This window comes from Coniophora puteana (assembly GCF_000271625.1).
Source record: "Coniophora puteana RWD-64-598 SS2 unplaced genomic scaffold CONPUscaffold_5, whole genome shotgun sequence".
In the NCBI taxonomy this organism is placed as follows: Eukaryota; Fungi; Basidiomycota; class Agaricomycetes; order Boletales; family Coniophoraceae; genus Coniophora; species Coniophora puteana.
Genome location: NW_006913057.1, coordinates 1,320,144 through 1,347,087, shown reverse-complemented (window position 1 = coordinate 1,347,087; position 26,944 = coordinate 1,320,144). Strand labels below are relative to the sequence as shown.

Below are 26,944 nucleotides of genomic sequence, written 5' to 3'. Positions count from 1 at the left end.
AGAAGGCGCAGGCACCTTGGCGACCCTGGTTAGAGCCATCGGTGAAGACAGAAACATCGTCTGATGCTAGGATGGAGTTCATGTTGCAAATGAAGTTGTCCAGCCATGAGGGAAAGGTATCGTCGCCCTTAGGAGGGTGTGCGATATGGGAGTGGATGCGAGTGGCAAATTGATCTCGAAGTTGTGCGCCCGGTTGGCTTTCCAAAGGCCAAGTGACGCGTGGTGAGACAATGAAATCCCTGGGCAGTGGGAGAAGGGAGGAGTGGGCTACCGGAGTGGTGGGTTGGTATGAGGAGATATGCCGGTTAGGTGAGGATGCGAGACGAAAGACCGGCGAGAGTGGGTGAGAGGTGGGGAGTGCGAGCACCTGGAGGTTGAATGTGCGTTTCAGAGAGCGAAGTCGGATATCGACTGGGAGAAGGGAGGCGAGCATTTCCATGCCGCCGCTTGGGGAAGTCCTGAATGCACCTATGATCCATTTCGCGCCCGCGCGCTGTGCCCTGTGAAGAGGAAGTAAGAGAGATTTGTGTCGTTTAGGATATAGTGTGAGATATAGTTGGAAGCCGTAACTGAGGATGGGGAAGACGCATGAAATGTAAATAGTACGTTTTTGGGAGGGATTGAGACCGCGAGCAGAGTTACCGAGGAGGGGGAGAGCGTTCATGGTGGAGAGGGCTTTGTTGGAATAGATTTTTATGTGGTGTTTGAATGTGAGATAACGATCGAAAAAGAAACCTAAATAGCGCCAGATTGGAGCTGGAGGGACAATAATTTCAGCTCCGTTGGCGAAGAGTGTCGGGAGGTGAAGAGAAGGGAGGGAGCCGTGATAGGATTTGAGAGGAAAAAGGATATAATCTGTTTTAGAAGCTTCGAGTCGAAAGCCGCAGCGGTGAAGAAGAAGTGAAAGAACACTATATAAATGGGAAAGAATTTCGGGAATTTGAGTGATGAAGGGGGAAGAAATAGCAATGCTGTCGTCGTCGACATATACAGATAGAGAGGAAGAGAAGAATTTCGGTTTGGAGAAGGAAGCTAGACTAGGGGCGAATGCAAAAAGGGCAGGTGATTTAGCAATAGCGGAAAGAATGGGGGAAAGTGCTGATCCTTGACCGACACCGAGGGGAGTGGGAATAAAATCGGAGGAGGAAGAACCCCAGCGAAACTTGGCATGGCGATTAGAAAGATAGTTGGAAAAGAATTTAATAAGTAAAGGATCGAAGCCCATACGAGATAAGATAGTGATGAGAAGGGAGTGGGGAACGGAGGGGAAGAATTGAGAGACGTCAACGCCCATGATGCCAGTGTGCCATTTGTTCTTGCGAGCATTGATGATGTGTTTGAGGACGATAAGACCCGCGTGAGTGGTGCTGCAGTGGGAGATACACCCAAACTGTGATGGATGGAGCAAAGAGTGTTTGCCGCAGTCGAACTGGAGGCGGTTAGCAAGAGCGTTTTCGCAGAGTTTGGAGATGCAAGAAAGTAAGACAATGGGGCGGTAGGACTTGAAGGTATCATATGCCGCCTTCTTTGGTTTGGGGATGACAACGCATACAACGTCCTTGAATTGTGCGGGCCAGAATCCGAGTTGGATGCAGCGGTTGAAGAGGGTGGTGAGGACGTGAGCTGAATCGTCATTGGCGAAGATGGCCTTGAGGTGGCGCCAGGTGATGTGGTCTAGACCAGGTGCCGAGGAACCCGATTTGGCTGCGAGGATGCGACGAAGTTCGGAGGTGGAGAAGGTGATGAATGGGCGCATTTCACGTAAAGGGATGTGTTCGGTAATGCGCAAATCGGGTTCGATGGGAGGGGGGTGGAAGAACTGCTGCGCAGCGACGCGGGAAAGGTCGGCGGTGGAATCTAGGATAGTGCCGTGGTCGGAGATGGAGAAAGTGGTGTGAATCCGACGGTCTTTGATCCAGGGGACGACGTCCCAGGGTCGAGCTTTATTAGCTGCTTCTTGAATGCGAGCGTCATAATAGGCGCGTTGGGTTTGGCGTACCACCCGTTTGAGTGTGCGACGAGAGTCGCGGGAGGGGGAGGAGCGTAGGGCATCGAGAGCAGCAGAGCAGTTGGGATTCCACCAGGGTTTGGAGTTGCGGTGGAGGTTGGGAACCTTCGCATGACGCTGAAAAGAGGTGTATGTAGACGATGCCAGCCCATTGGTAAAGATAGAGATAGAGTCCGTGGAGGGAAACAGGTCGTGTCGAAAAGAGGAAATAAACGAAATAGTTTCGGAAAGGAAAAGTAAGTCGCCGTCAGAGTCTGCGGAAAGTGAGGGGGGAAGCGTAGGTAGGTAATCCAAAGGAAGAGAAAAAGAGATAGGGGTATGATCAGAAAGGAAACGATCAGAAAGGAAATTACCATAAGAGGCATTGGTGGCGGAAACCCAGACTAAATCGAGAACGGAAGGTGAGGAATTGGGATTGTGTGGGAGATACGTAAAGCCGTCGGGATTACATAACACGAGGTTGCAGCCGACCAGTTTGGCGAGGAGGGAGAAACCACGTTCAGAGTTGGGGGCATCGGGATCCCATCCGGAGTGGTGAATGTTGAAGTCGCCAGCGACAGCAGCGAAAGGGATATCAGGGATTGACATGAGAGCGTCAAAGCCAAGATTGGTGTCGGGTTGATTGTAGACGTTGAGGAACAGCGGAGAGTGTGGGAGGTCCATGGTGAAACAGAGGAGGTGCGGGTGGTCAATGATGTTGTGTTTGACACGAGGTCGGAGAGGGCTGAGTCGGCGGTTGCAGTAGACGGAAACTCTTGCGTTGTGAACGTCAGAGACTTCAAGAAGGAGCCATTCTGGGTGGATAACCGTGCCGAACAAGGGGTCTCCTTGAGGGGAGGAAGGGGAAGGAATGTGTCGTACAAGGAAATAAGCGGGTTCTTGTATAAGTAAGATATCGTATGTGGTATAAGTGTCCAGTGCGCATTTGGTTGTGACAGCAGAACGGTTTACGTTGAAAGTAAGGAGAGACAGACGTTTACCTTGTTCGGGTGTAACGTTCATGAAGGATTGCGGGTGTTACGGCGCTGAATCATTTCCGTGTAGACAACGGGTACGTGAGATTTGATCCACTCATGTTCAAAGCGGTGGAGGTAGAAGGGGCAGGAGGAGGAATCAGAGCGGTGAGGGCCTCCGCAATTGAAGCAGCGAACGTTGGCACGTTCGTCATCGAGGTGAGCGAGAGTGAATTTGCCATGGTCTTTTTCGCGATGGTTGTTGCCGCACCAGCCGCAACGTTCGATGTTAGAGGTGCATTTGTCGGAGAAGTGACCCCAGTAGAGGCATTTGCCGCAGCGGGGCATGGGGCGTTTGGCGGGTGCGCGTGCTTGTTCGCAGCGGTAGAAGAAATCCCCGATACGCAACGGATGGGAGGTGAGGCGGCGGAGGATGGAATTGTCGACATCATCAGTGAAGTCGACGAAGAGGAGGCCGCGCTCTTCGTCGAGAGTGCCTTGGAGGAATCTGGGGTACCCAACAATTGGGACGTTAGCAAATGAATCGGAGTTACGTAGGAGGGTAAGGATCTCGTCTTGGGATTTGTAGGTATTGGGGAAGTTTTTAAATACTATAGTATTACGAATGTGATTAACGGAAACGCGGGCCTCCTCCATGGAAGCGATTTGAAGACCGGAGACATATTCTTCGACGTAGCGACACATGTCACCTGTGACGGGTAGGGGGAAACGGAAGTAGAACTTCATGGGTGGGGCGTAATTGCCGAAGATTTCATAGGTGGGACGTTCACCCGTCTTCTCGAACAGGAAGTCTTTGAGGCCATCAATGAGCGGGCCGGGGTCAGGGATGTTGGCAGAGTTGATTTTCGTGCCCGGGGGGAAAACAATGGTGATCTTCTTGTCTGCCCAGATTCTGCATTTTTGGCGTTTGTTGCGGTTGCGGTCAGCATTACGCTGTTCTTGGGATTTGACGTTGAAGACCTTCCTGAAGGCGGAGGCATCTTCATCGCGGAGTTTGAGTGCGGCAGAGATGGTGGAGGCCCCCATGGAGTAGGAGGTGGAGGCTGATGGAGGAGGAGGCGGGGCAGCAGCAACTTGGCTGAATGAGGGCGCAGCCTTGGGGATGAAAGGTTCGGTGCGGAGGAGGTTGGAGACCGATGATGGGGTGATGGAAGGGACTTTACCCTTGTTGTTGCCAGGGAAGGGGCGAGAGCTGAATGGGGAGGCGACCGACCCGGGAAGGCCTGGGGGCCTAACGGGTCTGTTGGAGGAGGGGGCAGGTGCGTTAGACCTGGCGGGTGGGTTCTGGTACATACTTTCTATGTCAGAGGCGCGAGAAACAGAAGGGGTTTTAAATAAGCCAGACGTGGTAGGATGGAAAGAAGATTCAGGAGGGGGGGGAGCGTAAGGTGGAACTCGGGGGAGAGGTTGAGATAGGTTAGAAATAGGGGGGAGAGTGGTATCTGGGTGCCGGTTTGGGACGGGGAATTTACCAGGCGCTATGTAATTGGGTACGTAGAATTGGCCATGTTCGAGAGGTGCTGACTGAGCTCGAGTGTTGTTGACTCGCTTACCGTGGGGGACCGAATATATGCGGTTCCAATGAATAGTGATGGCCCGTAAAAGGTTGTGGAAAGGGTCAAGAACGCGAGCGGACTCTTCGGGTTGGTGGGCGGACATGTAAGTAACATCTTCTGCCGCGGTGATGAGGAAGTGGGTGATTGTGGACATGGACGCGTTTATGGTGAGAAAGGCATCCTCGAAGTCGGTGGTGGCAAGAGCGATGGGTTGAGTGTAGCCATCATCGGTGGAGAACCCTACAGGGGGAACGTCGATGGGATGTTTGTCGAGATCACCTCCAGAGGTGTCCATTTCGTCTTCATCAGAGCCGTTTTCGAAGTCGGCGGGGGTAGAAACATCGAAAGTGACATGACCGGCTTTGGGGGTTTGGAACTCGGAGTCCGCCGAACGGGCCGGGGAGGTGGAGCGTGGGGAGAGTTGGTGGCTGTGAGCCAGCTGTGGTCCTGCCGAGGCAGCACGTTGAATCGGTTCTCCAGCCTCGTGGCTGGCCTGGGGGAGTCCCAGGGCACCGTGGATGAGAGAGGTGGCATGCGAAGAGTTGTCAGAGGCAGGATATTGGTGAAAGACGGCCATACCGCCGAGGTCAGCGGAGGGTTGAGAGGTGGGAATAGCAGAGTCAGTAGAGGGGTTCATAGCAGAGAAGGGGAGGGAAAGAAAAACAAGGGGAAAAAGGGGAGGAAAAAGAAAAGAAAACGGGCAGAGCCCCCGAAAACGGAGAGAAAATTAGCAGTGAGAGCAGAGAAGGATGGGGGACAAGGAAAGGGAGTTGGGATGGAACAGGGAGGGGGGGTGAGTAGGCGATGGAATGTGGATGGTAATTGGGCTATGGGTGGGTAGGTCACGTGAAAGCAAGGATGATGGTGGTAAGAGGTCAAGGGGCTTAGCGGCACTGCATCACCCCCCAGACAACTCGGAGTTCGACGCAACTTCCACGACTGCGAACGTCAAGGGAGCGTCTTGAGATTGTCTGCCTCATCACCATACTAGCATTGTCCCTCTATCTCGCCGCACTTAACTTCAAGGCCCTGACGCATCTTGGCGAATGATCGAGAGGACTGAAGCAACATGCATCTTTATCTTGGTCAAAATCCCCGTACTATATACCTTGTCACTGGGCCGCAAGATGAGCGACAGGGGAAGCCCAGCAAAGCTCTCGTCTTTCATGCGGCAGAGGCTAATGAAGCACAAGTAACTGTGGAGTTCCTACCGAGGAGAGAAGTACAGCTTGGAAACACTGTGCCGCTCACAAACAGGGTGGTTAAAGGCTGCCTAGGCTTGATCTCAGTGGATAGCGGTGCGTGATACGGTAGCCACATATTCATAATCAGAGTCTCTCTGACCTAGAGACCGTTGGCTATCCAGATACCTTCTTGGCAGTTGTAACTTCGGCGGCAGAATTAGGGAATACTCGTCCTGCGGAGTCCTCTCCTGAATGCGTTGGCAAGATTCACGAAGTTTTGTTCTTCTGCCTAACATCATCAACATGGGACGATTTCTCGGGCTCTTCTGATACTATACTCAACCCTGACATGGCTGATAACATGATGTCTCGAGACAACTACGCCGGCAACAATACTCAATCTGTATTTGAACATCCCTGTTTACCTCTAACCAAAATCCTGTCTTCTGGCTCTTTTTACTATGCGCTCCACCCGCACTGGGACATCTCGTCCAGGCTCGCCACTCGTCTCACTCGCGACCGACATTCAAAAACTGACCTGAGCACCTTTGATCCTCGCTTTATATGGAATGAGTACATTGTTCGAAGTCTACTGGATTTTCGCGAAAGGTTGGACCCTCTCGAAAGAGAAGACCTGGACAAGTGTCAATTTATAGTACGTTGAACTTCGCTAGGATGAAAGCTTGTTGCCTATGTTTCCGATAGATTCTTGCGATTCAGGGATATGTTGGTGTATTCACCATGGCACTCCCGGCACCACCCACCAATGGCACACCCACAGTCGCAACCTTGACATTATTTTCGCGCCTGGGTTGGAAGCGAGCCGGTACTCGCTTCAATACTCGTGGGGTCGACGACGATGGCAATACAGCCAACTTCGTTGAGGTAAACATACCTTATATACGCACAATTCATGGCTCTATATTAATTGCTTTATATGCTGCATTGTCAGACGGAGACTATTTTGAGCACGGATCAACATAGTGTTAGCTATACTCAAGTTCGCGGAAGTGTTCCTCGTGCGTTACGAGCCCAATGCCTCGAGTTTGATAGTTGACCGCTATCATTATTGGCTTGTAGTTTTCTGGGAGCAACAGGGTCTCCAAACATTTGGTCATAAGATACAGATCACCCGACCTCATGCTTCTCAACCGGCCTTTGAACGCCACTTCCAGCAATTGATGGAGGAGTATGGTGCTGTACACGTTATCAACTTACTTGGCTCGAAAGAGAATGAAGCTACGTTGACGAATGCGTACGCCAATCACCTTCAAGCCGCCCAAGGGATATGGCAGAATGACCTCAGTGTCACTCATTACGACTTCCACAACGCTGTTCGAATAGGTGGACACGAGAACATTGTCCGAGATTTGAGGTGAGCTCGCGAAAGCAACACGTACATACTCTGACTTTTCTTGGTAGACGGATAGAAATTATCAATGATAACTTAGATCGTTATGGCTTCACCATGTGCGATCTCAGCACATCAGAGTTAGTCACGGAGCAACGCGGCGTGTTTAGGACAAACTGTTTGGATTGGTGAGTGGGGCATATGATATCTGAGTAATCAACAGCTGATAGCGGAGTCAGCTTGGATCGCACGAACTTTATAGAGGACATTCTATCAAGAAAGGCACTGGAGCAATATCTTACGCTTGTGAGGCGTGAGTGGGTGCAGTCGGTTGCGCTATGGACTCACCACCGTGAGCTTTGGGCGGAGAACGGAGACGCCCTGTCCCGCATATATGCCGGTACCGGAGCGCTCAACACAAGCTTTACGCGCACGGGAAAAAGAACGCTTGCAGGTAGGTTCTGCCATGCATATTCCGTTGAGGCGAAGGACCGCTGATCAAGCTTCGATTGTAGGTGTTCTTTCTGATGCTACCAAGAGTGTGTCCAGAGCCTACATAAATAACTTCCAAGACAAGGGGAAGCAGACGGCTATTGATATGTTTCTCGTGAGTTATCGCAAATAGCTCTTCCAACACGCTAAAGTTTGATCAGGGTAACCTCAGTAATCAACGCCAAGTCAGCATTTTCGATCCCATACACGAGTCTGTGAGGCGTGCCCTCGAACAAAGGTACACCTGTCGTCTCTATTGTCATGATTATGTTCTGAGGGCCGACAGGCGTTCAGAGTATTCCAGTACAAAATCATGCTCCATCTTTGTTGGCACGTGGAACCTCAATGGAAGGGTATGGCCCTAGAATCTTGTCATATTCTTCTGGTTCTGATCAAACTACCAGAGTCCTGGGGAAAACCTTATCCCATGGTTATTCCCTCGCGATAGTGAGTGAAGGTGACGATCTTTGCGTTTGGATCTATTGGCTCATAAGCAATCTAGGCATGGCTGAGTATGATTAGCCACTCCTGTACGATGCACCACTGACTTGATTGTAGACCTGATATGTTTGTCCTTGGGTTTCAAGAAATAGTCCCTTTGACAGCCCAGCAAATTGTCCAGACTGATCCCGAGAAAAAGTAGTAAATCACTGTTCTTTAGGCTTCGTTATCAGCTCAAATGACATTCTCCCAGGCGTGCTTGGGAAAACAAAATAATGGACGACCTCAGTCGGAGAGCACGAAAAGCATGTGACTATGTTATTCTTCGCAGCGAACAGGTTAGTCAACACCGGCTACTTATCGTCGCTCCAAATCTTTGACGCCCAACAGCTCGTGGGCACTGCACTGATCGTTCTCGTAAGGTCTGAGTTGACCGCAACCATCCGTAATGTCGAAGCCGCTACTCGCAAGGTGAATTAGCTTCTCGTTCACGTGCATAATTCCCCGATTCACATTCATCGCCAGACGGGACTAAGGGGCATGTCTGGCAACAAAGGCGCCGTTGCTATTCGTCTCGACTATCACGACACCAACTTCTGCTTTGTAACAGCCCATTTAGCTGCCGGTCACTCTAACGTGGAAGAAAGAAATGCTGACTTCCATACCATCACCGATGGCCTCCATTTTCTCAAGGGAAAGACGATCAATAGCCATGAGTATGAACAGTCCTTCCCTGCATGTGGGGCGCGAAGGCCCAATTCTGACAAAATGTTCCCAGAAATGTGCTATGGCTTGCCGATACGAATTACAGAGTTGATCTACCCAACGAGACGGTGAGAATGCATGCGCAGCAAGATAACTACGATGCATTGGTAGCCGCCGACCAGGTACGATTGTCAGCGTTCGTTCATGAACCAGTGGTCTGGCTCAGCGCATGTCTCAATGGGTTTAGCTGAGGGATGCCGTCGAAGAAGGCTCGGTATTCCAGGGGTATGACGAGGGACCGCTTCTTTTCCGTCCGACGTACCGGTACGACGTAGGAACAGATGATTATGATACCAGCGAAAAGATGCGGATACCCGCATGGACAGGTAAGTCATTTACCAGAACGAGCGTAAGTTACTTATACCCATGCCGTTTGGACAAGATCGAATTCTGTTCAGAGGCCATTTCGATCTAGCAGTGTACTCACGAGCCGAATTGAGAAGCTCAGATCATCGTCCAGGTGCTAGGAAACTTGCAGCATCTTACACGAGGGGTCCTTCTGACCTCTCCTTGTAGTCTTCGCTCTTTTCCGGACAGAAGTACGGATAGTCGACGCCGCCAAAAAAGCAATACTGTCGCGCCTTCTTCTGGACAGCACATTGCAATCAACGAACAACGAGCCGATAGACGAGAAGTTGGCTTCCCTTGTCCTGTCTGCGGACGTTGTCTCTCGTACGTCGAAACTCTTATCCTGTTTTGCTCTGGCTAATACCCAGAAGTCCCACCGCCGAGTTCGGAGGACGAGGCCTGGTGGAATAAACCTGGTAAGGAAGTCCACTAAGATGATGTCGCCTTCTCAAGTGTCATTCTTTCAGAGCACCCAAATGGCCATTTTCCCATTACCACGTACCACTTGGCTCCGATGACATCGAATCCTTTCGACTCCGACGATTCTCCTGGTTCTTACTCACCATCATCATCGGATGAAGAACTGTACACGCACGCGATGGGCCTTCAAACACCCATCGTACCTGTCCAGGCTACGGCACGGAAACCACCGCCGCCGCCGCCACCTTCAAGATCTAGAAACACCTCGGAATGATGTAGATTATTATACTTACGTATGTGGATAAGTGCACAAGATATACAAGATAGGCCAAATCAGACAAACAGGCATCAACGGCGAAGGCAGATACAATTAGATGAGGCCTTGCTTTTTGAGGTCCTCATAAGTCTTGCGATTGTAGACATTACCTTCATCATCTTCAAGCTCCTCCATTGTTTCTTGTTCAAAAATCTCGTGCCGGCCCTCTCGTTTCAGCTTTTCCGCCACTAGAGTATCCAACTGAGTGCTAAGACGGAATGAACTCTTGAGCAGAACTTACAAGTAAGTGCATCTTCGATCCGTGTGATCTCATGGAAGTGCTTGGTGTTTGGCAAGCCTAAAGCTCGCATACCGAAAGCGTGCCGTGGTTCCTTTGACACACAAGTTAGAAGAATAATCCAAACCTAACTTTAGTAACTCACCTGGAAGTGCCGCTCAAAGTTTTTCCTTCCCATGTAAACATGATCAGAGCATATTTCACAACGATACTCCACACCAAGTCCATGAAGCTTGTATAGCCAATATGGTATAGGTTTCCCGTCCCAACCTAGAGGCAGTTTGAGAGGATTGTATATTCTTTCTTCTTCCTCCTCTTCCTCCTCGGCCGCGCCGTCTCCATTACCGTTGGTCGGAGGAACTTTAGGTTTGGCCTGCTCAAGAAGCTCCTGCTCGCGTTCACGCGCGGTAAGCGAAAACTTGCGCTCAACGTTTGACTTCGTTTCGTTCAGGGCCGGCGCTAGGAATGCAAGGAGAGCAGCTGTAAGGTACGTCACTCTAGCAACGACTCGTGTCTTTGCTTGGGCAGTATCTTTAGGCACAGCGGCGGGGGCGGAATCACCATTTGGGTTGATAGGAGGAGTGTTTGAGATAGCTTGTTTTGCTGTTGCTTTAAGATGCTTTTTGGAAGTGAGATGCGCGTCATAAACTGACTTCTTGGTGTAGTTTTTCTGACCTTTCGACGACGTCAGTCAAATAAAAGAGAGGTGAGAAGTAACCTACATGCGATACACCAAATGTTTTCGCCTCCACCGTTCGCGGCAGCGACCTGCTTGGGGTCCTTCAATGTTTCCCACGGTTTGAACTCGCCACCTTCCCACTTGGCGTCGAACTCAGTTTGAGCTTCGCGATACTTTGTGTCGAGGTCAAACAAAGGCTGAGTCCGTTTGATGAAAGAGAGCACATAATCATGAAGATTCTGTATGTATCTAAAGACCAATTTAGCAGGCATGCATCTAGCGAGGATAGGATCTCACATCTCATAATCACGGGTTGCCTTGGCTTCGCGGGGGAGCTCTTCATGAAGCAGAGCGTTTTGGGTAGCAAGCAACGTGTCAATGTACTGGAGATAGGGTAGGCGCTTGCTGATGTGTCGAAGGTTGTTGTAGGCATTGTGATTGGCATACAAGTCTAGGTATCTGCCATATGCCTCTTCACCAGAGAAGAGCAAGGAAATGGCTGAACAGCAACAATGAAGTTAGCTCTTTAATACGGAGCGAGACTTTCGGTGACGCACGGTCTTCCTCCTCGACTTCGTCCACGCCGTCCTGGTTTCCCTCTTCAAGGAGCGCCTCAAGCTCGAGCTCGAATCCGCCTGTGCCAGCATCAGGATATTTGTTGTAGTGCTCCTGTATTTTTCCTAACCGCGTGTAGAACTCAGAGAGATCTGACTGCTGAGCCGGGTTGGAAACTGAGTCAAGTTCAACCTTGCGCGCCTCCTCGTCCTCGTAGTGTTTGTTTAGCGTGACGCTCCGCGAGGTGATACGGTCGAGAACCTCGGAGGCCTTGTGCTCTGTCTGAAGCTTGGTTTCATGCGACGGCTGGTTGCGGGAGAGGAGGGCATAGAGGGCGCGTTCGTACCGTTCTATTTCTTCGTGCGTCTGTCTTTGAGCCTCGATAATTGAGTCCATGGCGAACGAGCAGTGTTGCCTTTTTCAAACTCCGATGCCCTCGCGTCCCTTCGAGTCTTTCTAGGTCCTTCTGAACTCCCTTGACTTGACTGCAAAAATGGCCGGCATAAACCCAGGAGACGAAGTGAGCCCCCCGTTCTTCATTTACTTATTCTACGCAGACTGTCTCACCAGATTACAGAAACTTCTCTTCGAGTCGTCGGAGGCTGTGTCTGTTGTCTCGACGTTCGATGACCTCAGTCTCAAGGAAGACTTGCTTCGGGGTATATACGCGTACAGTACGTTTGCATCCCTTCACGAACTACATGTACTCACTTCGTTCAAGACTTCGAAAAACCTTCGGCCATTCAGCAACGAGCAATCCTCCCGATCACACAAGGGCGCGATGTAATTGCCCAAGCCCAATCAGGTACCGGTAAAACGGCCACCTTCTCCATTTCCATCCTCCAGTCCATCGACATCTCGGTTCGCGAAACTCAGGCTCTCGTTCTGTCGCCTACTCGCGAGCTCGCTACTCAAATCCAGTCTGTTGTTCTTGCCCTGGGTGACTACATGAACGTCCAGTGTCATGCGTGCATTGGTGGAACCTCTATCGGCGAGGACATTCGAAAACTTGAATACGGCCAACATGTCGTATCCGGTACCCCAGGACGTGTCTTTGACATGATTCGGAGACGCGCCCTTCGTACTCGGCACATTAAAATGCTCATTCTCGATGAAGCCGACGAGCTGCTCAACAAGGGCTTCAAGGACCAGATTTACGACGTATATCGCTATCTCCCCCCGGCCACTCAGGTCGTTCTTCTCAGTGCCACCCTCCCATACGATGTGCTCGAGATGACTACTAAGTTCATGACCGACCCCATACGCATTCTAGTCAAGCGTGACGAGCTGACGCTTGAAGGCATCAAGCAGTTCTTCGTGGCGGTGGAGAAGGAGGATTGGAAATTCGACACCTTGTGCGATCTCTACGACACGTTGACGATCACGCAGGCCGTCATCTTCTGCAATACTCGACGCAAGGTCATTTTGATTTCTATTGCAACTGGGGAAATTACTGAGAAGGTGTTCTTCACAGGTTGACTGGTTAACTGAGAAGATGCGCGCTGCAAACTTCACTGTCTCATCAATGCATGGTGAGATGGTTCAAAAGGAAAGGGACGCGATCATGGCGGAATTTAGAGGTGGAACCTCGTAAGCACCTCCCTTCTTCTGTTGATGTGAATCTCACCTCTATCCAGACGGGTACTCATCACGACCGATGTCTGGGCGCGTGGCATCGACGTTCAGCAGGTTTCACTAGTCATAAATTACGACCTACCCGCGTAAGGTTGTTGCCATATTCACAAGAACCATACTCAAGCTAGCTTTTAGGAACCGTGAAAACTATATTCATCGCATCGGTCGGTCCGGCCGGTTCGGTCGGAAAGGTGTCGCCATAAACGTGTGTATTGATTAAATCAAGACTCGCATCTGCTCATACATAATTACCATTCAGTTCGTCACAGTGGACGATGTCCGAATTCTTCGCGATATCGGTATGTTCATGCTATCATGTCCGGGTTGCCTAGCTGATATGTCCACGCAGAACAATTTTACAGCACACAAATTGTAAGCGCGCCTTCTCGGTGAAATGTTATTTATACTAAGAAGCTCAACTTTCTCAGGATGAAATGCCGGTCAACGCTGCTGAGCTTATCTAAATCTAATAATCGCCTTGCAACCGCAGTCCACGTTTCAGTTTTCTTGTCGAATTTCTTGTATTGTACCTTATCTCAATGCATTGCGTACTGGTCCATCCCGAATGTCGTCGCTCGTTGAAGCCCTCGGTAACTTGAAGACGACTATCGAAAGATGTCAGCAGGTGTGCGCAGTTTTGACGACCACGAGTGTTCGTTGCTGGCGTTTCTTCCTCGGACTCCCACGCCTCTAAGTTGTGAGGATACTAATGCTTGCCGGAAAGTTTGATCTTGGGCACAAAATCTACATCCACGCGATGTATGATAGATGCACACATGCAATTGCGCACCTAGAGACGGCGAAACGACGGCGAATTTGGTCTTGCTATGATCTCAAGACTCAGGCTGCGAGAGCGGCCCGCAGTTTGCACGGGAAAATGGAGAGCGGTACAAGTTCTCCTGGAGCGACGCGTGAAAAGAAAGAGGCTCCCCCTGCAATAGCCGAGAACTCAAAAAAGGCGCATTGGAATTATTCAAGTACTAGGATAGGCGAGGGCGGTAAGGTGATGACTACTTTGGGGGCTGTGGGAGACAAGGCATTGAAACAGTAGCGCGTTTGTATCTCGTTTAAATCGAAGGAGGGCACGCAAGGGCCGCCTTGCCTCGCAAACATAGAACAGGGTCAAAGCAGCACTCCATCGTCGCATGGCACTCATATATGTCTGCACCAGGTTGGGATCATGTACATACACCGGCACTATCTTGAATAGTTAGCCGCTGAGGACGTTATGAATGACGTATCAAGACGGTGGACATGAAGCCCACGTCCTCGGGGTATCCATATACAAGAAAAGGGTCGCGGGATAAAAAGGGGCCTAGTGACATAAGTCCGTTATGCTCGACATGGTATAGACGGCGCGCCGACGCGTTTGGAGGGACAGAAAATAGTCCGCCGGTCACCGAGATTAGCATCAAGGAAGTTCTGCTTCTCAACGCCACAAAGGTTCCCAAAACGTCACTGAAAGGAATCGTAAAGCCACCTTCCGGAAAATTAGGAACTGCGCCCTTCAGCCACCCATACGGTACCTGACCGAACAACGCACGATCAGTGAACAAGATCGAGCGGAAATATCCATCGGTAGGCTCGAGGAACGGCCTTGTATTTTTGCATCGATCAGCGGTGGCCATGAGGGACCTTGGGTGCCTGGAGTGCGCCCCTTAAAGTAAAACTGATTCGGCGAAAACACTTCGTCAATCACTTGGGCAACCAGGCGTGGCTTGTTGTACTTGACTGTCTCGGACGTGATCATCCGCGGGCGTATTCAATCGATCCACTTTCTGTCCACCGAAGATCGTTCGAGCCGGCCACCTTCAGACATGAGAAGAATGTTCATGAGTGAGTCATACGCGCGAAAGGTCAGATCCTTCCCAGCCAGATCATCCAATTCTTTTATGGTTCCGGATCACTTCTTGAGGCCGTTTTGACGTGACTTGCATTGCGCGCCGGGCTTGCATTTTTGTTACGAGATCTCAAGAGTGTATCTGGTCCCGGCAGCACATTCTCCAACTCGAGTGCAGTTTACTGCTGATACAAATTTGCCGCGCTGAGGCCCGAATGGATATGGAGATAGAGGAAGGCTAATTGGATTCGGTGACTTCTTTCTCCGAGGCAATCCGTGGGATGACTCTTCATAGACAGCGCATTTTGGCGAAACGTCTCTCCTCCTTCACATGCGAAATTCCCGATGGCATGCTGTGGATTCACCTATGAGCTGGCCCTAGCACCCGAAGCCGCCGCTCGATCATGCGGTCCAGAAGGTTTGAGGCGACGGCTGAAAGCCAATCGCGATTTGATGGCAGATCCGCATGCTTCAAACCATGATCTTGTTTGTATGTGCATGTAAATTGCCATGAACGAGCGGCGTCCACAAAATAAATACGTGCGTTTGACTAAACCTTTCCCCAACAATATTGGATCGTGCGACCCCGCTCACCCGCAGTTATACCAGAGGAACCATGGATGCCGTGAACAGTGTCCTCATGAGCCCTTATGCCCAGGTTAGCCTATAACAATTTCACATGTGGACGGTGAGAGTAATATCATCATTATTCCCATTTTCCTAGGGTCGAAAGGTATAAGACGGCTTAATGAATGTGCAGGCTTCTTGCCACCTCCGGGAATCGACATGTGTTTCTACCGAAGGTGAGAGGCGAGCGCTAAAGGGTAACGTGAGTACTAATGACGGTATAGAGTAAAACACCTTTACAAAGGGTAAGGTCGTTGGCCCTAGTGACTACATGCGCGCGAGCTGATCTGCTTGAGAACGTAGTTGTGGGCATACCACAAGCCTAGTGAGCAAGCCACTTCGAATACCTTGCTGAGCCACTTACACACACCATGCAGCCTGAAGAGGAGGTAAGAAACTTCAGACAATGATCATATGATTGCTCATCAAAGACCAGATAAGATGCGATTTGAGAAACTGCAGGTTCAGCCCAAATCATCCACCTGACTGTGTTGCGCCACAATGCACACAGACATGCTGGCAATAGTGAGCTTCGTCGACTACCCATTGTTTTGGTAAAATAACTGAGGGATTCCAGTCATCAATTTCCACAATCGTACAGTGGGTTTTGTCAGTACAAAATCGCAATGCATTTCTCACATAAAGTAGCTTTGCATTTAGAACGACTGTGCCCTCAATGCAGTGGCTAAAGGGGCCAGGGCAAGCACTTAGCTTTAGCCGTGTGCATGATGTCAACATTCTTGATTATGCATTCTAATGAACGGACATACATACGGATGAATAGGGCTAAGGGACAGCACATTCTTAATCTTACTCGTCTCCGATGTCGTGCTTCTTCTTAAGCTGGGCGAGCTCTTCTTCTCTGCGAGCAAGATCCGCCTTCGCTGCTGCTGCGTCTTGTTTGGCTGGCATGTGGTACAGAACAACAATGTAGCGCTCCTGTAGATGGAAACCATTGAGATGTTCGAGGGCGTTCTTAGCCTGTAGGAGAGGTAAATGCCTTGAAATTTCACAATGGGTAAAAGGATGAGAGCGTACGTCCATGACGTCTTCAAATACGACGAAGGCGGTGCCCTTAGTCTTTGGCTCGTTGCCTATCCGTATCTGTCTTACAGTTCCGTAGCGACCAAAAAGATCATACAAGTCTTCTCCTGTGATCTGGTAGTTGAGGTTCTTGACAAACAAGATGCGGTTGGCGCCAGGGGGCAGCTTCGACTAGCTTACGAGGTAAGCAGAGGATGCTACTTATCACAAAGGGCGAGCATACCGTTGGTCTTGGTACAGCCATACTAGGCGTCAGTGAAGAGGAGTACAAGCGACAGATGCTGTTCTTGGGAAACGGAACGGGGTCTGGCACCAAGAGTAGGGAAACGTTTGGAGTTTACGTCAGCACACGGAACGCGCGCGGGGTTTGAAAAGATCAGCATGGTTTCGCCGCCCGCTTTGCGGAAGCCCGCTCACTCGGAACCCGTTACTTCGAATGCGCGGGAAATTTAACTCAACTCCAAGTCTCCCAAATTTAATCTTGGTCAAGTACTGTATCCATAGATTCTGTATTCGAAAGTAGCCATGCGTACAATTTATACCAAACGAATCTGACTTACCACTATTAAGTGGTCTGTGCTATTCCTGTTTATTGTGTCTTGCAAATATAGCGAGCTCTTGTGTAGTACAAATGTCGACGTCATATACAAGTAGACGGCCGTTTATAACATTGTATATTTGTACAACATGCAGCAATAATAGGATGGTGCTTGCTACTACATTAGATCGACAATACATAAGCGCCACGTCGTGCGATACACTGTGTGGGGCTTGCAAGGCGCCCGTCATGAGCGGGAGAGTCAGTCTCGCCAGAATCACAAAACAGTGCTTCTAGACGACGTCTGGCAGTAGTCAATGGTGCCTACAGCGGAGTATTTATCTCGATATTGGTGAGTGGTCCGGAGTTTTTTCTTAGGCGGACAAGGCATACCGTACTTGGCTATACCCCAGGCATTTTGTTTTCGAATGCCAGGCGATTTTCTTCTTCTGCATTTTCACCGTTGATTCAATTTGTGCGTCTGCGCAACGTCTGCGTGTACAACACCCTCGGATATCCCCAACCACCCGCATCGATTATTTTAATGACTAAGTTGACGTCGTTCAAAATTGCAGGACAACCAAAGGTGGAGTCACCAAGGCCACTGCAGCTCAAGCTTATAACCGGTTTGTAAGGGCAACCTGAAGTCAGATCCACATACGGTCGAGTGTCAGAGAAAATGACACGGTTTATGGTAGACTCAGCCACAACATCTGATGCTGCGGAGGGTTGATAAGTCCTACGTTCGTCAAGGTTCAAAGCTTCATGTTGAACCGACTGTGAATTGTCAAAATCCATATACGTGACATATACATCAGACATGTCGGAAAAACCAAAACGGGCATCTTGACGGTGGCGGCATTTCGCGTCTCAATGCAACTATATGGGGGGTTCAAATCGTCAAAATGCCATTTAAATGTTGTCAAGACGGCGCCAAGGCGGGAATGCGGTCGTAGCGACGTGATATGATTGGCTTTTCGTCGTCGATGACCCGTTTTTTGGAGCGTTGGAACGGCATCTCAACTTTACGAACCCCCCATTAAGACGGGGTTACCATCAAAATGCGTTTCAATGCATTTCGACGCAATTTCGCTTTTTCCGACATTCTATCTTCGAGCCCATGGTTATCGGGTTTTGCTAATTATCTGCGCGCATAGAGTTCTAAAGCGGCCACCCAGCAAGATTCCACCCGTATGTTGTCTGGGCTCAGAGTTAGCTTTTTTTGGTGGAACTTACATACACCAAATTGGTACTTATAATTGGCTTTAGATACCGCCAACATAGTCTAGAATAGCCCGACCTGTACACCACCGACGTGGCCGTTGGTTGCGAGTTCTTGAAGCGCCCACCGGGAACTGGGCCGAGGATTAGCAGAGCTTGTCCTCATGCAGGGGCTGCGTGTGATTGCTTTTCCCGGTCGCTTTGTCCCCTGCCACGATATCGTCTCTGACATACGCATGGACTTTACTGTCAGAGCGGGAATCATGGGTTGCGTCGCACCTGGATAAGTCAGAGAGCCAAAAAAAATGCTGAGAACATTCAAGCGCATGACGCGCTGCCACAATATTTGCCGTGCATATGCATAAGTGCTTAAGCCACGGATATCAGCATAGATGTCGCCGACAATATTAATTTCCAAAAATTGTGATAATACAAAACGTCGGCCACTGATCTCGTGTGACGAATCTCCTCCCATCCAGAGCGGGGCGCCTTGAGCAAAGTGGGGCGGGGGAACGCGCTCTTTTGATGCGAATAGAATCAGAGTCATTGACGCCACGCTCGCCCACTTCAGGTAACAAGATACGTACAACACTAGCCGTCTCGCGGGGTAACCTCGTTGTCTATTTCGAATGCTTTCTCGTTAACTGTTCTACACTGGCGCACTCCTTCTCTCCGCGAACGCACAGCACAGTAGCGGACCCTTTGTCCTGAGAGTCCGGGATTGTGCACTTGACATCTTCCACATTGGGACAGGGACAGTCTGCAGGCCGCGAAACGCAAATCAGGGTGTCTGGGCAGAGATACTGCGAGCATGAGACTGACGAAGGGCGAGGCAGCCTATTAGCTGAAGAAAAGCGGTGAGTAGGAAAGGCTGACCTGCGTCGGCATGTACTGCCCACTGCGAAGCCCCTCCAGAGTTCCCCCGCTGAGCGTGCTGTTGTTGATGACCGAACATTTGGTCGAAGAAACCAAACTGCGCGTAGGCGAGTGGACTGAATATCAGTAGATAGGCCCAAAGAAACACCAGCATGGCGGTTTCTAGTGACGTGGAGAAGAGATACAGCGTGTAGCAACCCGCGGTATACTGACTAACTTAGACTCTAAATTAATAAGTGATTAGGTAGTCGCACGTGACTAGGGACTAAAGGACGTCAATCCAATGTAGGTTGATATTATATAAGTTAGAGTGGGTCGTCCCTGCAGACAGGATGAACGCAAATGAGGAGCGCAAAGGACGCCATCGGCCCAACATATCATATTGACATGCATAGTAAGGAAGCCACTTTGTCATAATACTAAGCATAAGTTATGTACGCTTGTAAGTAGAAGTTGTGTATTAATTTACAGTTGTCATAAATGGTGAGCACAAAGGGTAAAAGTTCGTTAAATGATGTTAGACTACAACTGAGAACACAACGAAATGAGCTTATCGGCCCTCCGAAATAGGTGGAAGAGGGACAGTACCTTGATTCTCTTTCTGGTCGACCTCCATATAGTCATCCTCCTGGCTCATCTGCTTCCTCCGTTCCTTCCTTTCATCGGGCGTCAGTGCTAGCGAGGGACTCTTACCCCGCGGACTGGACTGACGTACGCTCGACTGCTGGAGCACACCCGGCGATGCTACGGGTGGGCTTGGGGGCGGCGCAGGCAGTTCACCAAACTGCAATGTACCCTTGTACGACGAGCACTTTCCGCTGTTAAATATGTTTGAAAGCATGTTGCGTTTCCTCGAGGAGTCAACAAGCGACCCGGGCTTCTTTGTCTTCTTCCTCGGAGCTAAATTCTCCTTTGATTCCTCCTTGGCTGCATAGCCCTCTATTGGACTGTGCCCGAAATCGTCTTGGGTTGTCGCAGATACAGATGTGGCTGGGATGGATACGTGAGGGTCGCAGTACATATCGAAGCCGGGGTAATGATTGGATTGTCTGTCTGAAAGCTGCGGTGGTTCGCGCTGCGCTAGCATAAATGTTGGGGAATTAGGTGTATTCCGTAGGCGTGGAGAACGGCGAAGAGTGGTTGGAGAAGGAGGCTGATTCGACTTCTTCGGTGTCTCCGGAGAAGCATCAAATGGACTCGAGGGTGGCGGAGACCTTGATGACCATCGCTTACTTGGAGAAGGAGTGACTGGGCTTGGAGGGACAGTGGGTCCAGGAGATGAAGGCTGATCCCAGCAGGCGTGCCTTTTCGAAGGCGATGCTTTCCGCGGCGTGCGGAAAGGTGACTGGGGAGTGCTTGCGTTGAATAAGGAGAGATCAAGAGGCTTGGGTGCAAAAAAGCCTTCTTCACTAAGGATGCGCCGCTTGGTGGGGTTGTATATGGGTGAGTGAATGGGAAGAGAGCGTTTCTTGGCTGATTGAGGGGCCAACTCTTTGGCGCTAGCGAACTGATCGAGTGGCAAATCCTGCAGCGGTCCTGGACGATGCATGACGGGCGATGATAGAATGGGGAATGTGGTGGTAAGGGAGACGAGAGGTATAACTCGTGGGAGCCAGGACAGAAAGGAAACGAAAACGAAAAGTTGAACCATTGTCCTGTAACGCGACGCCAACAGTCACAGTCACGTTTTCACTACGCGACGTGTTAATTAGTCACGCACCGCGCTCTATAGAAGACTGGCCAAACTTGGGCCAAACTCTGGCGCTAGGAACGGCAAAAGGAAATGCATAACAATGTTAAGGGCTACATAAAAGTCCCGTAAATGATCCGACATAAAGCAGTGATAGCATATGCATGGCAGCAAGTGTCTAGTTGGTGGAACCTTCGTCATGCGATGGGCATGACGACATCAAACACACCCGTCCCCGTTCTATTCGGACGGCCCATGACGATGTTCCCGGATGGAGTCGAGAGATCATCGAAGTCGCCATACAGCGTGGCATCAGACAGGAATGCAGCGGTTGTCTCGTAAGATGCCTTGAGGAGTGGGGAAGGGTTGCTAGACAATCCGCTCCGATTGAAAGGCTTGTACCCGCCTTCGAAAGTCTAGAATATGCCATCTCACTAAGAAATTTCCCCTACAAAGGAACCTTTAGACTCACCATATAATCCGCAATCAACTCTAGATGTCTCATGTCTACATCAATTTTGTAAGCACTAAACACCCCTCCAATTTCCCGGAGGATAGCCGCGCGAGCCATCTCCACACCGTACGTCTTCAGGATGGCGTAAATGTCATTGGAGTAGATAGTATCATTGACAATGACGTCTTGGTCGTTAAAGAGCCACATTCCCTGAAGATTAGAACCATTCGTAGTGACCTTGAGAATGGTCAGCTCGTTTACAGGTCCACCAGCGACGATAGAACCGACCTGAATCTTCTTTTTACCCTTTTGATCGTTGTCCTTTGCCGAACTGAAGCAGTCGGCGATGCCTGGAATCTCCCGAATGATGGACTTGTGACAAGTGCGTTCCACCACGCCAACCAGCAGTAATTTTGGGAACTCTGCAGTGAACTACGAACTTTTTAGCACCCGCGTGGTACTGGCGTACTGGGACTCACCTCCAACTTGAATGTACACTTCTTTGTAGTAAAATCAAATGATGTGGCAAAGATGAGGTTGTGCTGGAATAAGTCCGAAACAACCTTGATCCTCTCTTTGAGTGACTTGCTGAGCTTCGGAATTTCAGCCCGCTCTTCATCATCGTTAGACGCAGTGGCAAACGCCGCCTCGATTGCATCTTCGTCAAGCTCGGTTGGGTCCTCGTCCTCGTCCGAATCGTAAGTAGCTTGCTGCTTCCGCTGCCTCGCCCGCTTCTCGTCCTCCGCATCACCATCTCCCTCTTCACTCCTTTCGTCATCATCTCGACCCCGACTCGGAGGTGCAGCCTCATCTTCAGCATCTCCCCCGTCCACCGGAAGGTCTTTCGACACTTTCCCTTTGCCAAGCTCAGCAATTTGGCTCTTCAGATCAGCGTCAATCTTCTTGATTTCATTTTGAATCTCCTTCTTCAGGAAAAGGGGGAATTTGGAGCTAAACACGGCCAAGATCTCTGATGGCTCGACGTCATATTCGCTTCGATACTCCTCCTCGGGAAAGAATTCCATGTCGACGATGAACTCCGTGCGGTGAGCATCTCCGCTGGCGGTTAGCCGCTCTCGTACAGTAATCTTCTCAACGACTTGAGCGAGGGTCATGCGATTAGCCTGCTTGCAGAAGGCTGAAACCTCGCCCTGAGACGTATCTGCACGAGCTTCCATGGTCATAGAGGGTGTCTTGGGTTTCTGCGAAGCCGTCATGACGATTTCTCGCAGTCGAGGAATTCCGAGCGTAACGTTGGCAGCACCGTGGCCTGGAAAGGCTTCAGTTCATATGTGACTATGCTGCAACGCGGTATCTCACCGGCAAAGTGGAAAGTATTCAAAGTCATCTGGGTTGATGGCTCGCCAACTCTAGTTTTATTATTAACCACCGCATTATGAAGCGGATCTCATAGTCGGCTCACCCTTGCGATGCCAGTAAACCAACCGCTTCCCCAGGGTCAGCCAGACTTCGCATATACTTTACATTCATTAGCATTTTGAAGTGATTCACAGACATGTTGTCCTTCCGCTTTTTGATGGGAAGAGGATGGTGAAGCTTCTTGGACCGGAGTAGGTTGTGAGGATTAGTTTTAGTGTAGCTGTCCAGTGCGCTAGCAAACTTTTCCGAAGTACTACCCAGGTAGCGACTTGGTGTGAACTTGTTCAGGGCTGGATCGTAAACCTCTCGCGGCGCAGGCGTATGCTTGTCCTCGCGCTCAGCAGACTTCTTGAGAACCTTTTTCATGTACGCAATAGCATCTTCCTCATTGATGGCCTGAGCAACCTCCGCAGGCTGTAGACGATTGACGAAAGATTTTTCGTTCTGGGCCACGAAGCCGAATTGATACAAGTGTTTCTGTTTGGTGACATCGAGGCCGTCTCCACCGTAATGGAATTGATAGATCGACATGTCGCTACCGCGGACAGTATGGTCATAATGGACGCGGAGTCCTTCCAAATGCTTGATCAAGCAACGCTGAAGGTACCCGGAACGTGAAGTCTTGACAGCTGTATCAATCAGACCTTCACGACCAGCCATGCAATGAAAGTAGAATTCTTGAGGTTTGATCCCCGTCAAGAAACGGCTTGCAACATATCCACCAGCAATAGCTTTGGTCTCCAGAGCTTTGAATGAGGGTAGTGATTTGCCGCTGACCATGAGAGGTACACGACGACCTTCTAGCTCTTGCTGGCCCAGACCACACGAGATTTGTCGTGCGTTTACAGCACTGCCTTTGGCACCAGACAGTGTCATCATCTGCATGTGGTTGTAGGGGAACTTCCGTAGAAGACCTCCAGGGACGCAAGCATCTTCGACAGACTTCGTGAGCCCTCCCATCTTGTTTCGTACAGTGACATCAAGACCAGCCATTTTGTTATCGTCCCGGAGGATGTCTCGCAGTAGCGAAGCTAGCGCCTGAGGGACGTCCTCTTTGTCTAGACCAACCAGTGAAGGAAAGTTCTCGATAGCAGCATCGGTGCCAAAGTTGCATGCATCATCCAAGATATCGGACCTTCGTTTGTCTGCATCAGGGGTCAAAGCGAGGTCGTCCATGCGGCAAGTAAAAGCTCGGTGCTGGAGGAACTTTGTGAAGAGCCTACTAAGGATCCCTAGCAATTTACCAGCAACATCGGCCCCATACAGCTCATAGACAGAGTGGACAAGGCCGTAGTCCGTTGCACCAAATGCCGATTTGTCAAGGACTCCAGAGACAAGGTCTCCGTCAACGAAGATGACGTTATCTTCCGTCGAACCTTTGCCCCACAGATTGCCTGGAACCTTGGCCTTAGATTCAAGGTTTAGACCTTCAGCATTGGTCGGAGTGATGTTTTTCAGGACAGTGGAGATCTTCAGACACGTTAAATAACACCCTTGCAAACGATTTCGGTGTACTTACGATTTGTTTGCCCGTCCAACGAGGTGCCGGCTTCCATATTGTTGGTGGTAGTGTTTTCAGCCTCCCCACTTGGTCTATCTGGTCTTCAGGCCTCAAGGCGCCATAGAGTAGCTGGAAGTACTCTTCTCGAGTGAAGAAGGCATCTTGACATGTCATCCAAACGCCAGCTACAACATGATCTTGAATGAGACCACGCAAAGGCTTTCCAGAGGTTGGCACCAAGTACTGATTGTCGGTATTGGCAATGAGCATCGCCTCAGCGCGAGCTACTTGATTCTCTAGATGCAACGATGATAAACTTCTAAAACTGTTTGCGGAGGATGTACTTACGAGGGAAGTGAATGTTCATTTCTATCCCAAAGAGTTAGTTACGTGGTTAACCTCTTGGCCCTTACTACTCACCATCTCCATCAAAATCAGCTTTATGGGAAACCGACATCAGTCAGTCAGTCAATAGCGTAGATTGCAAGTTAAAAACCTCACCATTATAAGAGTTACTAAGGAAAACTAATAAGGTGCGTGTCAAAGTAAGAGAGGATGATGTTCACCAGTTAGCATAGTGCATTCGAATGGTCTTCTCGCCACGTAATATGCGAGCTTTATGGCACATCATACTAGGTTTGTGCAGTGTTGGCTGTCGGTTCAAGATCAAGATGTCGCCGTTGAGTAGATGTCGATACACCTTCTTGTTGACAGACGCGGTTTTGGTCGCAAGGCCACGACGATTGTCGCTACCGTTGTAAGGTGTCAACAGCTGATTTGCTATTGCTGTGCGCTGCTCAATAGTCATGTTCTCCTGCATAAATCATAAGAAACGCCCAGGTGAGTGTATATGATATAAATATCGCTTACCAGAGATTGCTGATGCCCATCTTCATACTCCACCATCGTTGCTCCGGGATAGTTTTTAGGACCGGCAATCACATATTGCCGCAGCTCATGGAAGTTGATAGGAGTGACGGGTTCAGGGTATGTTAATTTCCGAGCAAACACTGGTGGAATACCAATCTCGTTTGGCTCGATGTTGACGTCGGGGGAAATGACTGAACGCGCTGCGTAGTTGACACGTTTACCCTTAAGAATAGTCAGCAGCGGATGGGAGTAAGGAGAGCGATATCTACCATCATGTGCTTTCGGAACAGGCCTTCCTTCTTTTCAAGCCCTTGCTTCACACCTGCAGGAGGCAGCTTCCCCTGTCGTACGGGAGCAGGATTCTTATTACTGTCAATGAAGCTATTGACGTCAATTTGCATCTGAACCACCGAGTCCCATAGATACTCTTCAGCTCTTGACTGGTCTTTTGTTGCATCTTTCGCCCTGACATTGGCATTGGCATCGCGTACACGGTAAGAGCTGTTCAGCACTTTTGAGAGAAGCTCGTTCTGCTGGTGCTCAAAGAGCGTTTCACCCATCCTTACTGGTGGTCTGAAGCGTGTGGGTGGCACAGGGACGACCTCCATGAAGAACATGTCTGCGGAGGCAAGCGACAGACCTGTGGGCGTGAGCGGGGCAAATGGGCCGTGTCGCCCATACAGAAGGGAACACAATGTCGATTCGTTTTTGAATAGACGACGTATGTGAGCCCGGCATTCTTCTGGAGGCATGAGTCGCTCGTTTCGCCCACGCTTCCCTTTGATTTTACCGTTGACTGCGCGAGCTTGGTGGTCTTCCGAGGGTTTAGCAACATTGGGAGGTTCGTCATTGTCCTCAGAAAGAATCGGCTCGCCCTCCCCTTCTGATTCAGAGCTGGCAGAGTCCACATCCATATGGTTTATGTCTGAATGGTTCGGGACTGGAGCCAAATCAAGCACGCGAGGCCGTTTTAAGCCAGAGTAAGCGTGTTGACTTTTCTGTTTCGGAGTAAGGTCGTACTCGATGACCTTTGTGTGACCCTCCTTTCGAAAGGTGAAGCCATGGCTGTGAATGAATTAGACTTGAAGAGGAATAGCCAAATGAGAACTCCCTTACGCTCCACAGTTTTTACATTGCCGAATCATAGCTGTGCGCATGAAGTCCGAAATAATGTCCTTGCGGGCCTGGTAAACGAGGCCATCCTTGTAGTGATCTCGCCTGCTGCTAGATGCACGAGATAGGTATATCGAAACGTATAGGTTGACACGCATTTCAAACTCCTGCGCTGTCTCATCCGAGCCACCATCATCTTCAGCATCATCGCCTTTCTCCTTGCGCTGTATGAGACGGATGTCATCGATGCCATGTGCAGCTTCGAGTAGGCCATGTTCAAGCAGTCGCAGTTTAGCAGCATATTTACATAGCTATGACCGGAAATTAGTTTGTGTAATGGTGGCAAGTACATATACGCACAACTGTACGTGGCAGCTTGAATTTATGACAGAACAAGCAAGTGGCTCTGAGGATGTTGTACGCGTTTACCATGAAAAGCGGATGGAATACTGGGAGCGGGAGTTCAATATGGCCGAAGTGGCCAGGACAAGTGAAGTAGCTGAGGCGACATGTTGCGCAGCTATCGTCCTCGTTTAGTTAGACGGGCCAGAAAATACTTGGCGCACTCACATGTCCTGACGCTCGCTCGGTCCCAGAGCAGGATCGTAGAGGCCTCCGATATTAGGTCTATTCAGATCATCGAGGAGAACAGGATTGACGATCTGTTTGACAGAGATGCGGCGAATATCCTGGCTAGTGAGGAATGAGAAAGAGACGCTTGATACAGTGGAAGGTATCGAGTGGGCGATGTTCATGGTGCTCGCCAGCTGTGAGCAGACCGAGGGACGCAACTCAGGAGGCCTCTGGTCCCAAACTTTTCTGACAATC

The 26,944-nt window shown here is 50.0% G+C and overlaps 7 protein-coding genes across 7 annotated transcripts; 2 read left to right on the top strand and 5 right to left on the bottom strand.

Moving 5' to 3' along the window:
* Nucleotides 1-3,006: 3,006 nt before the first annotated feature.
* On the bottom strand, nt 3,007-5,276 carry CONPUDRAFT_164720 (uncharacterized protein; the record flags this gene model as incomplete). Its single annotated transcript, XM_007769682.1, has 1 exon — nt 3,007-5,276. Exon 1 carries the CDS (start codon nt 5,173-5,175, stop codon nt 3,007-3,009), a length of 2,169 nt encoding a protein of 722 aa, XP_007767872.1. The 5' UTR covers nt 5,176-5,276.
* Nucleotides 5,277-5,457: 181 nt separating this feature from the next.
* Nucleotides 5,458-11,715, top strand: CONPUDRAFT_81632 (DNase I-like protein). Its single transcript, XM_007769357.1, has 27 exons — nt 5,458-5,836; nt 5,905-6,377; nt 6,428-6,607; nt 6,675-6,741; nt 6,803-7,097; nt 7,145-7,261; nt 7,313-7,527; nt 7,589-7,680; nt 7,727-7,803; nt 7,852-7,918; nt 7,970-8,012; nt 8,068-8,077; nt 8,124-8,204; nt 8,260-8,344; nt 8,397-8,477; nt 8,532-8,722; nt 8,785-8,893; nt 8,959-9,097; nt 9,154-9,231; nt 9,288-9,443; nt 9,491-9,535; nt 9,587-10,043; nt 10,097-10,189; nt 10,241-10,768; nt 10,816-11,021; nt 11,070-11,271; nt 11,330-11,715. The coding sequence occupies exons 1-22, from the start codon at nt 5,608-5,610 to the stop codon at nt 9,811-9,813; spliced, it is 3,057 nt and encodes a 1,018-aa protein (XP_007767547.1). The 5' UTR covers nt 5,458-5,607; the 3' UTR covers nt 9,814-10,043; nt 10,097-10,189; nt 10,241-10,768; nt 10,816-11,021; nt 11,070-11,271; nt 11,330-11,715.
* A 59-nt stretch (nt 11,716-11,774) lies between these two features.
* On the top strand, nt 11,775-13,455 carry CONPUDRAFT_102793 (DEAD-domain-containing protein). Its single transcript, XM_007769681.1, has 9 exons — nt 11,775-11,847; nt 11,905-12,001; nt 12,049-12,746; nt 12,802-12,917; nt 12,965-13,048; nt 13,098-13,167; nt 13,222-13,261; nt 13,312-13,334; nt 13,391-13,455. The coding sequence occupies exons 1-9, from the start codon at nt 11,821-11,823 to the stop codon at nt 13,424-13,426; spliced, it is 1,191 nt and encodes a 396-aa protein (XP_007767871.1). The 5' UTR covers nt 11,775-11,820; the 3' UTR covers nt 13,427-13,455.
* Nucleotides 13,456-16,239: 2,784 nt separating this feature from the next.
* Nucleotides 16,240-16,717, bottom strand: CONPUDRAFT_152955 (pre-mRNA branch site protein p14; the record flags this gene model as incomplete). Its single annotated transcript, XM_007769680.1, has 3 exons — nt 16,240-16,410; nt 16,468-16,644; nt 16,697-16,717. The coding sequence occupies 3 exons, from the start codon at nt 16,715-16,717 to the stop codon at nt 16,240-16,242; spliced, it is 369 nt and encodes a 122-aa protein (XP_007767870.1).
* A 2,141-nt stretch (nt 16,718-18,858) lies between these two features.
* Nucleotides 18,859-19,220, bottom strand: CONPUDRAFT_34922 (uncharacterized protein; the record flags this gene model as incomplete). The annotated part of the gene is made up of 2 exons (XM_007769108.1): nt 18,859-19,049; nt 19,109-19,220. Coding segments are annotated over 2 exons (303 nt in total), but the record flags the coding sequence as incomplete, so codon positions are not given.
* Nucleotides 19,221-19,397: 177 nt separating this feature from the next.
* CONPUDRAFT_136631 (uncharacterized protein) lies at nt 19,398-20,687 on the bottom strand. The gene is made up of 2 exons (XM_007769679.1): nt 19,697-20,687; nt 19,398-19,636 (listed from the first exon to the last, which is right to left on the bottom strand). The coding sequence occupies exons 1-2, from the start codon at nt 20,655-20,657 to the stop codon at nt 19,626-19,628; spliced, it is 972 nt and encodes a 323-aa protein (XP_007767869.1). The 5' UTR covers nt 20,658-20,687; the 3' UTR covers nt 19,398-19,625.
* A 193-nt stretch (nt 20,688-20,880) lies between these two features.
* On the bottom strand, nt 20,881-26,920 carry CONPUDRAFT_122562 (beta and beta-prime subunits of DNA dependent RNA-polymerase). The gene is made up of 16 exons (XM_007769678.1): nt 26,687-26,920; nt 26,477-26,636; nt 26,120-26,427; nt 25,273-26,068; nt 25,004-25,225; nt 24,700-24,947; nt 24,635-24,648; nt 24,554-24,571; nt 24,482-24,502; nt 24,152-24,429; nt 22,676-24,102; nt 22,573-22,622; nt 21,732-22,522; nt 21,541-21,684; nt 21,271-21,489; nt 20,881-21,214 (listed from the first exon to the last, which is right to left on the bottom strand). Exons 1-16 carry the CDS (start codon nt 26,869-26,871, stop codon nt 20,996-20,998), a joined length of 5,100 nt encoding a protein of 1,699 aa, XP_007767868.1. The 5' UTR covers nt 26,872-26,920; the 3' UTR covers nt 20,881-20,995.
* Nucleotides 26,921-26,944: the final 24 nt, after the last annotated feature.

What these genes read in the sequence shown, in the direction of transcription:
- CONPUDRAFT_81632 (XM_007769357.1), top strand. Translation starts at nt 5,608, where the DNA reads ATGCATCTTTATCTTGGTCAAAATCCCCGTACTATATACCTTGTCACT. An exon ending in ATACAGCCAACTTCGTTGAG is followed by an intron (nt 6,608 to 6,674) that starts GTAAACATACCT and finishes CTGCATTGTCAG; the next exon opens with ACGGAGACTATTTTGAGCAC. An exon ending in AGGACAAACTGTTTGGATTG is followed by an intron (nt 7,262 to 7,312) that starts GTGAGTGGGGCA and finishes TAGCGGAGTCAG; the next exon opens with CTTGGATCGCACGAACTTTA.
- CONPUDRAFT_102793 (XM_007769681.1), top strand. Translation starts at nt 11,821, where the DNA reads ATGGCCGGCATAAACCCAGGAGACGAA. An exon ending in TCTGCAATACTCGACGCAAG is followed by an intron (nt 12,747 to 12,801) that starts GTCATTTTGATT and finishes TGTTCTTCACAG; the next exon opens with GTTGACTGGTTAACTGAGAA. An exon ending in AATTTTACAGCACACAAATT is followed by an intron (nt 13,335 to 13,390) that starts GTAAGCGCGCCT and finishes CAACTTTCTCAG; the next exon opens with GATGAAATGCCGGTCAACGC.
- CONPUDRAFT_122562 (XM_007769678.1), bottom strand. Translation starts at nt 26,871, where the DNA reads ATGAACATCGCCCACTCGATACCTTCCACTGTATCAAGCGTCTCTTTC. An exon ending in CCGAGCGAGCGTCAGGACAT is followed by an intron (nt 26,637 to 26,686) that starts GTGAGTGCGCCA and finishes CGAGGACGATAG; the next exon opens with CTGCGCAACATGTCGCCTCA. An exon ending in TGTTCCGAAAGCACATGATG is followed by an intron (nt 25,226 to 25,272) that starts GTAGATATCGCT and finishes ACTATTCTTAAG; the next exon opens with GGTAAACGTGTCAACTACGC.
- CONPUDRAFT_136631 (XM_007769679.1), bottom strand. Translation starts at nt 20,657, where the DNA reads ATGCATCGTCCAGGACCGCTGCAGGATTTGCCACTCGATCAGTTCGCT.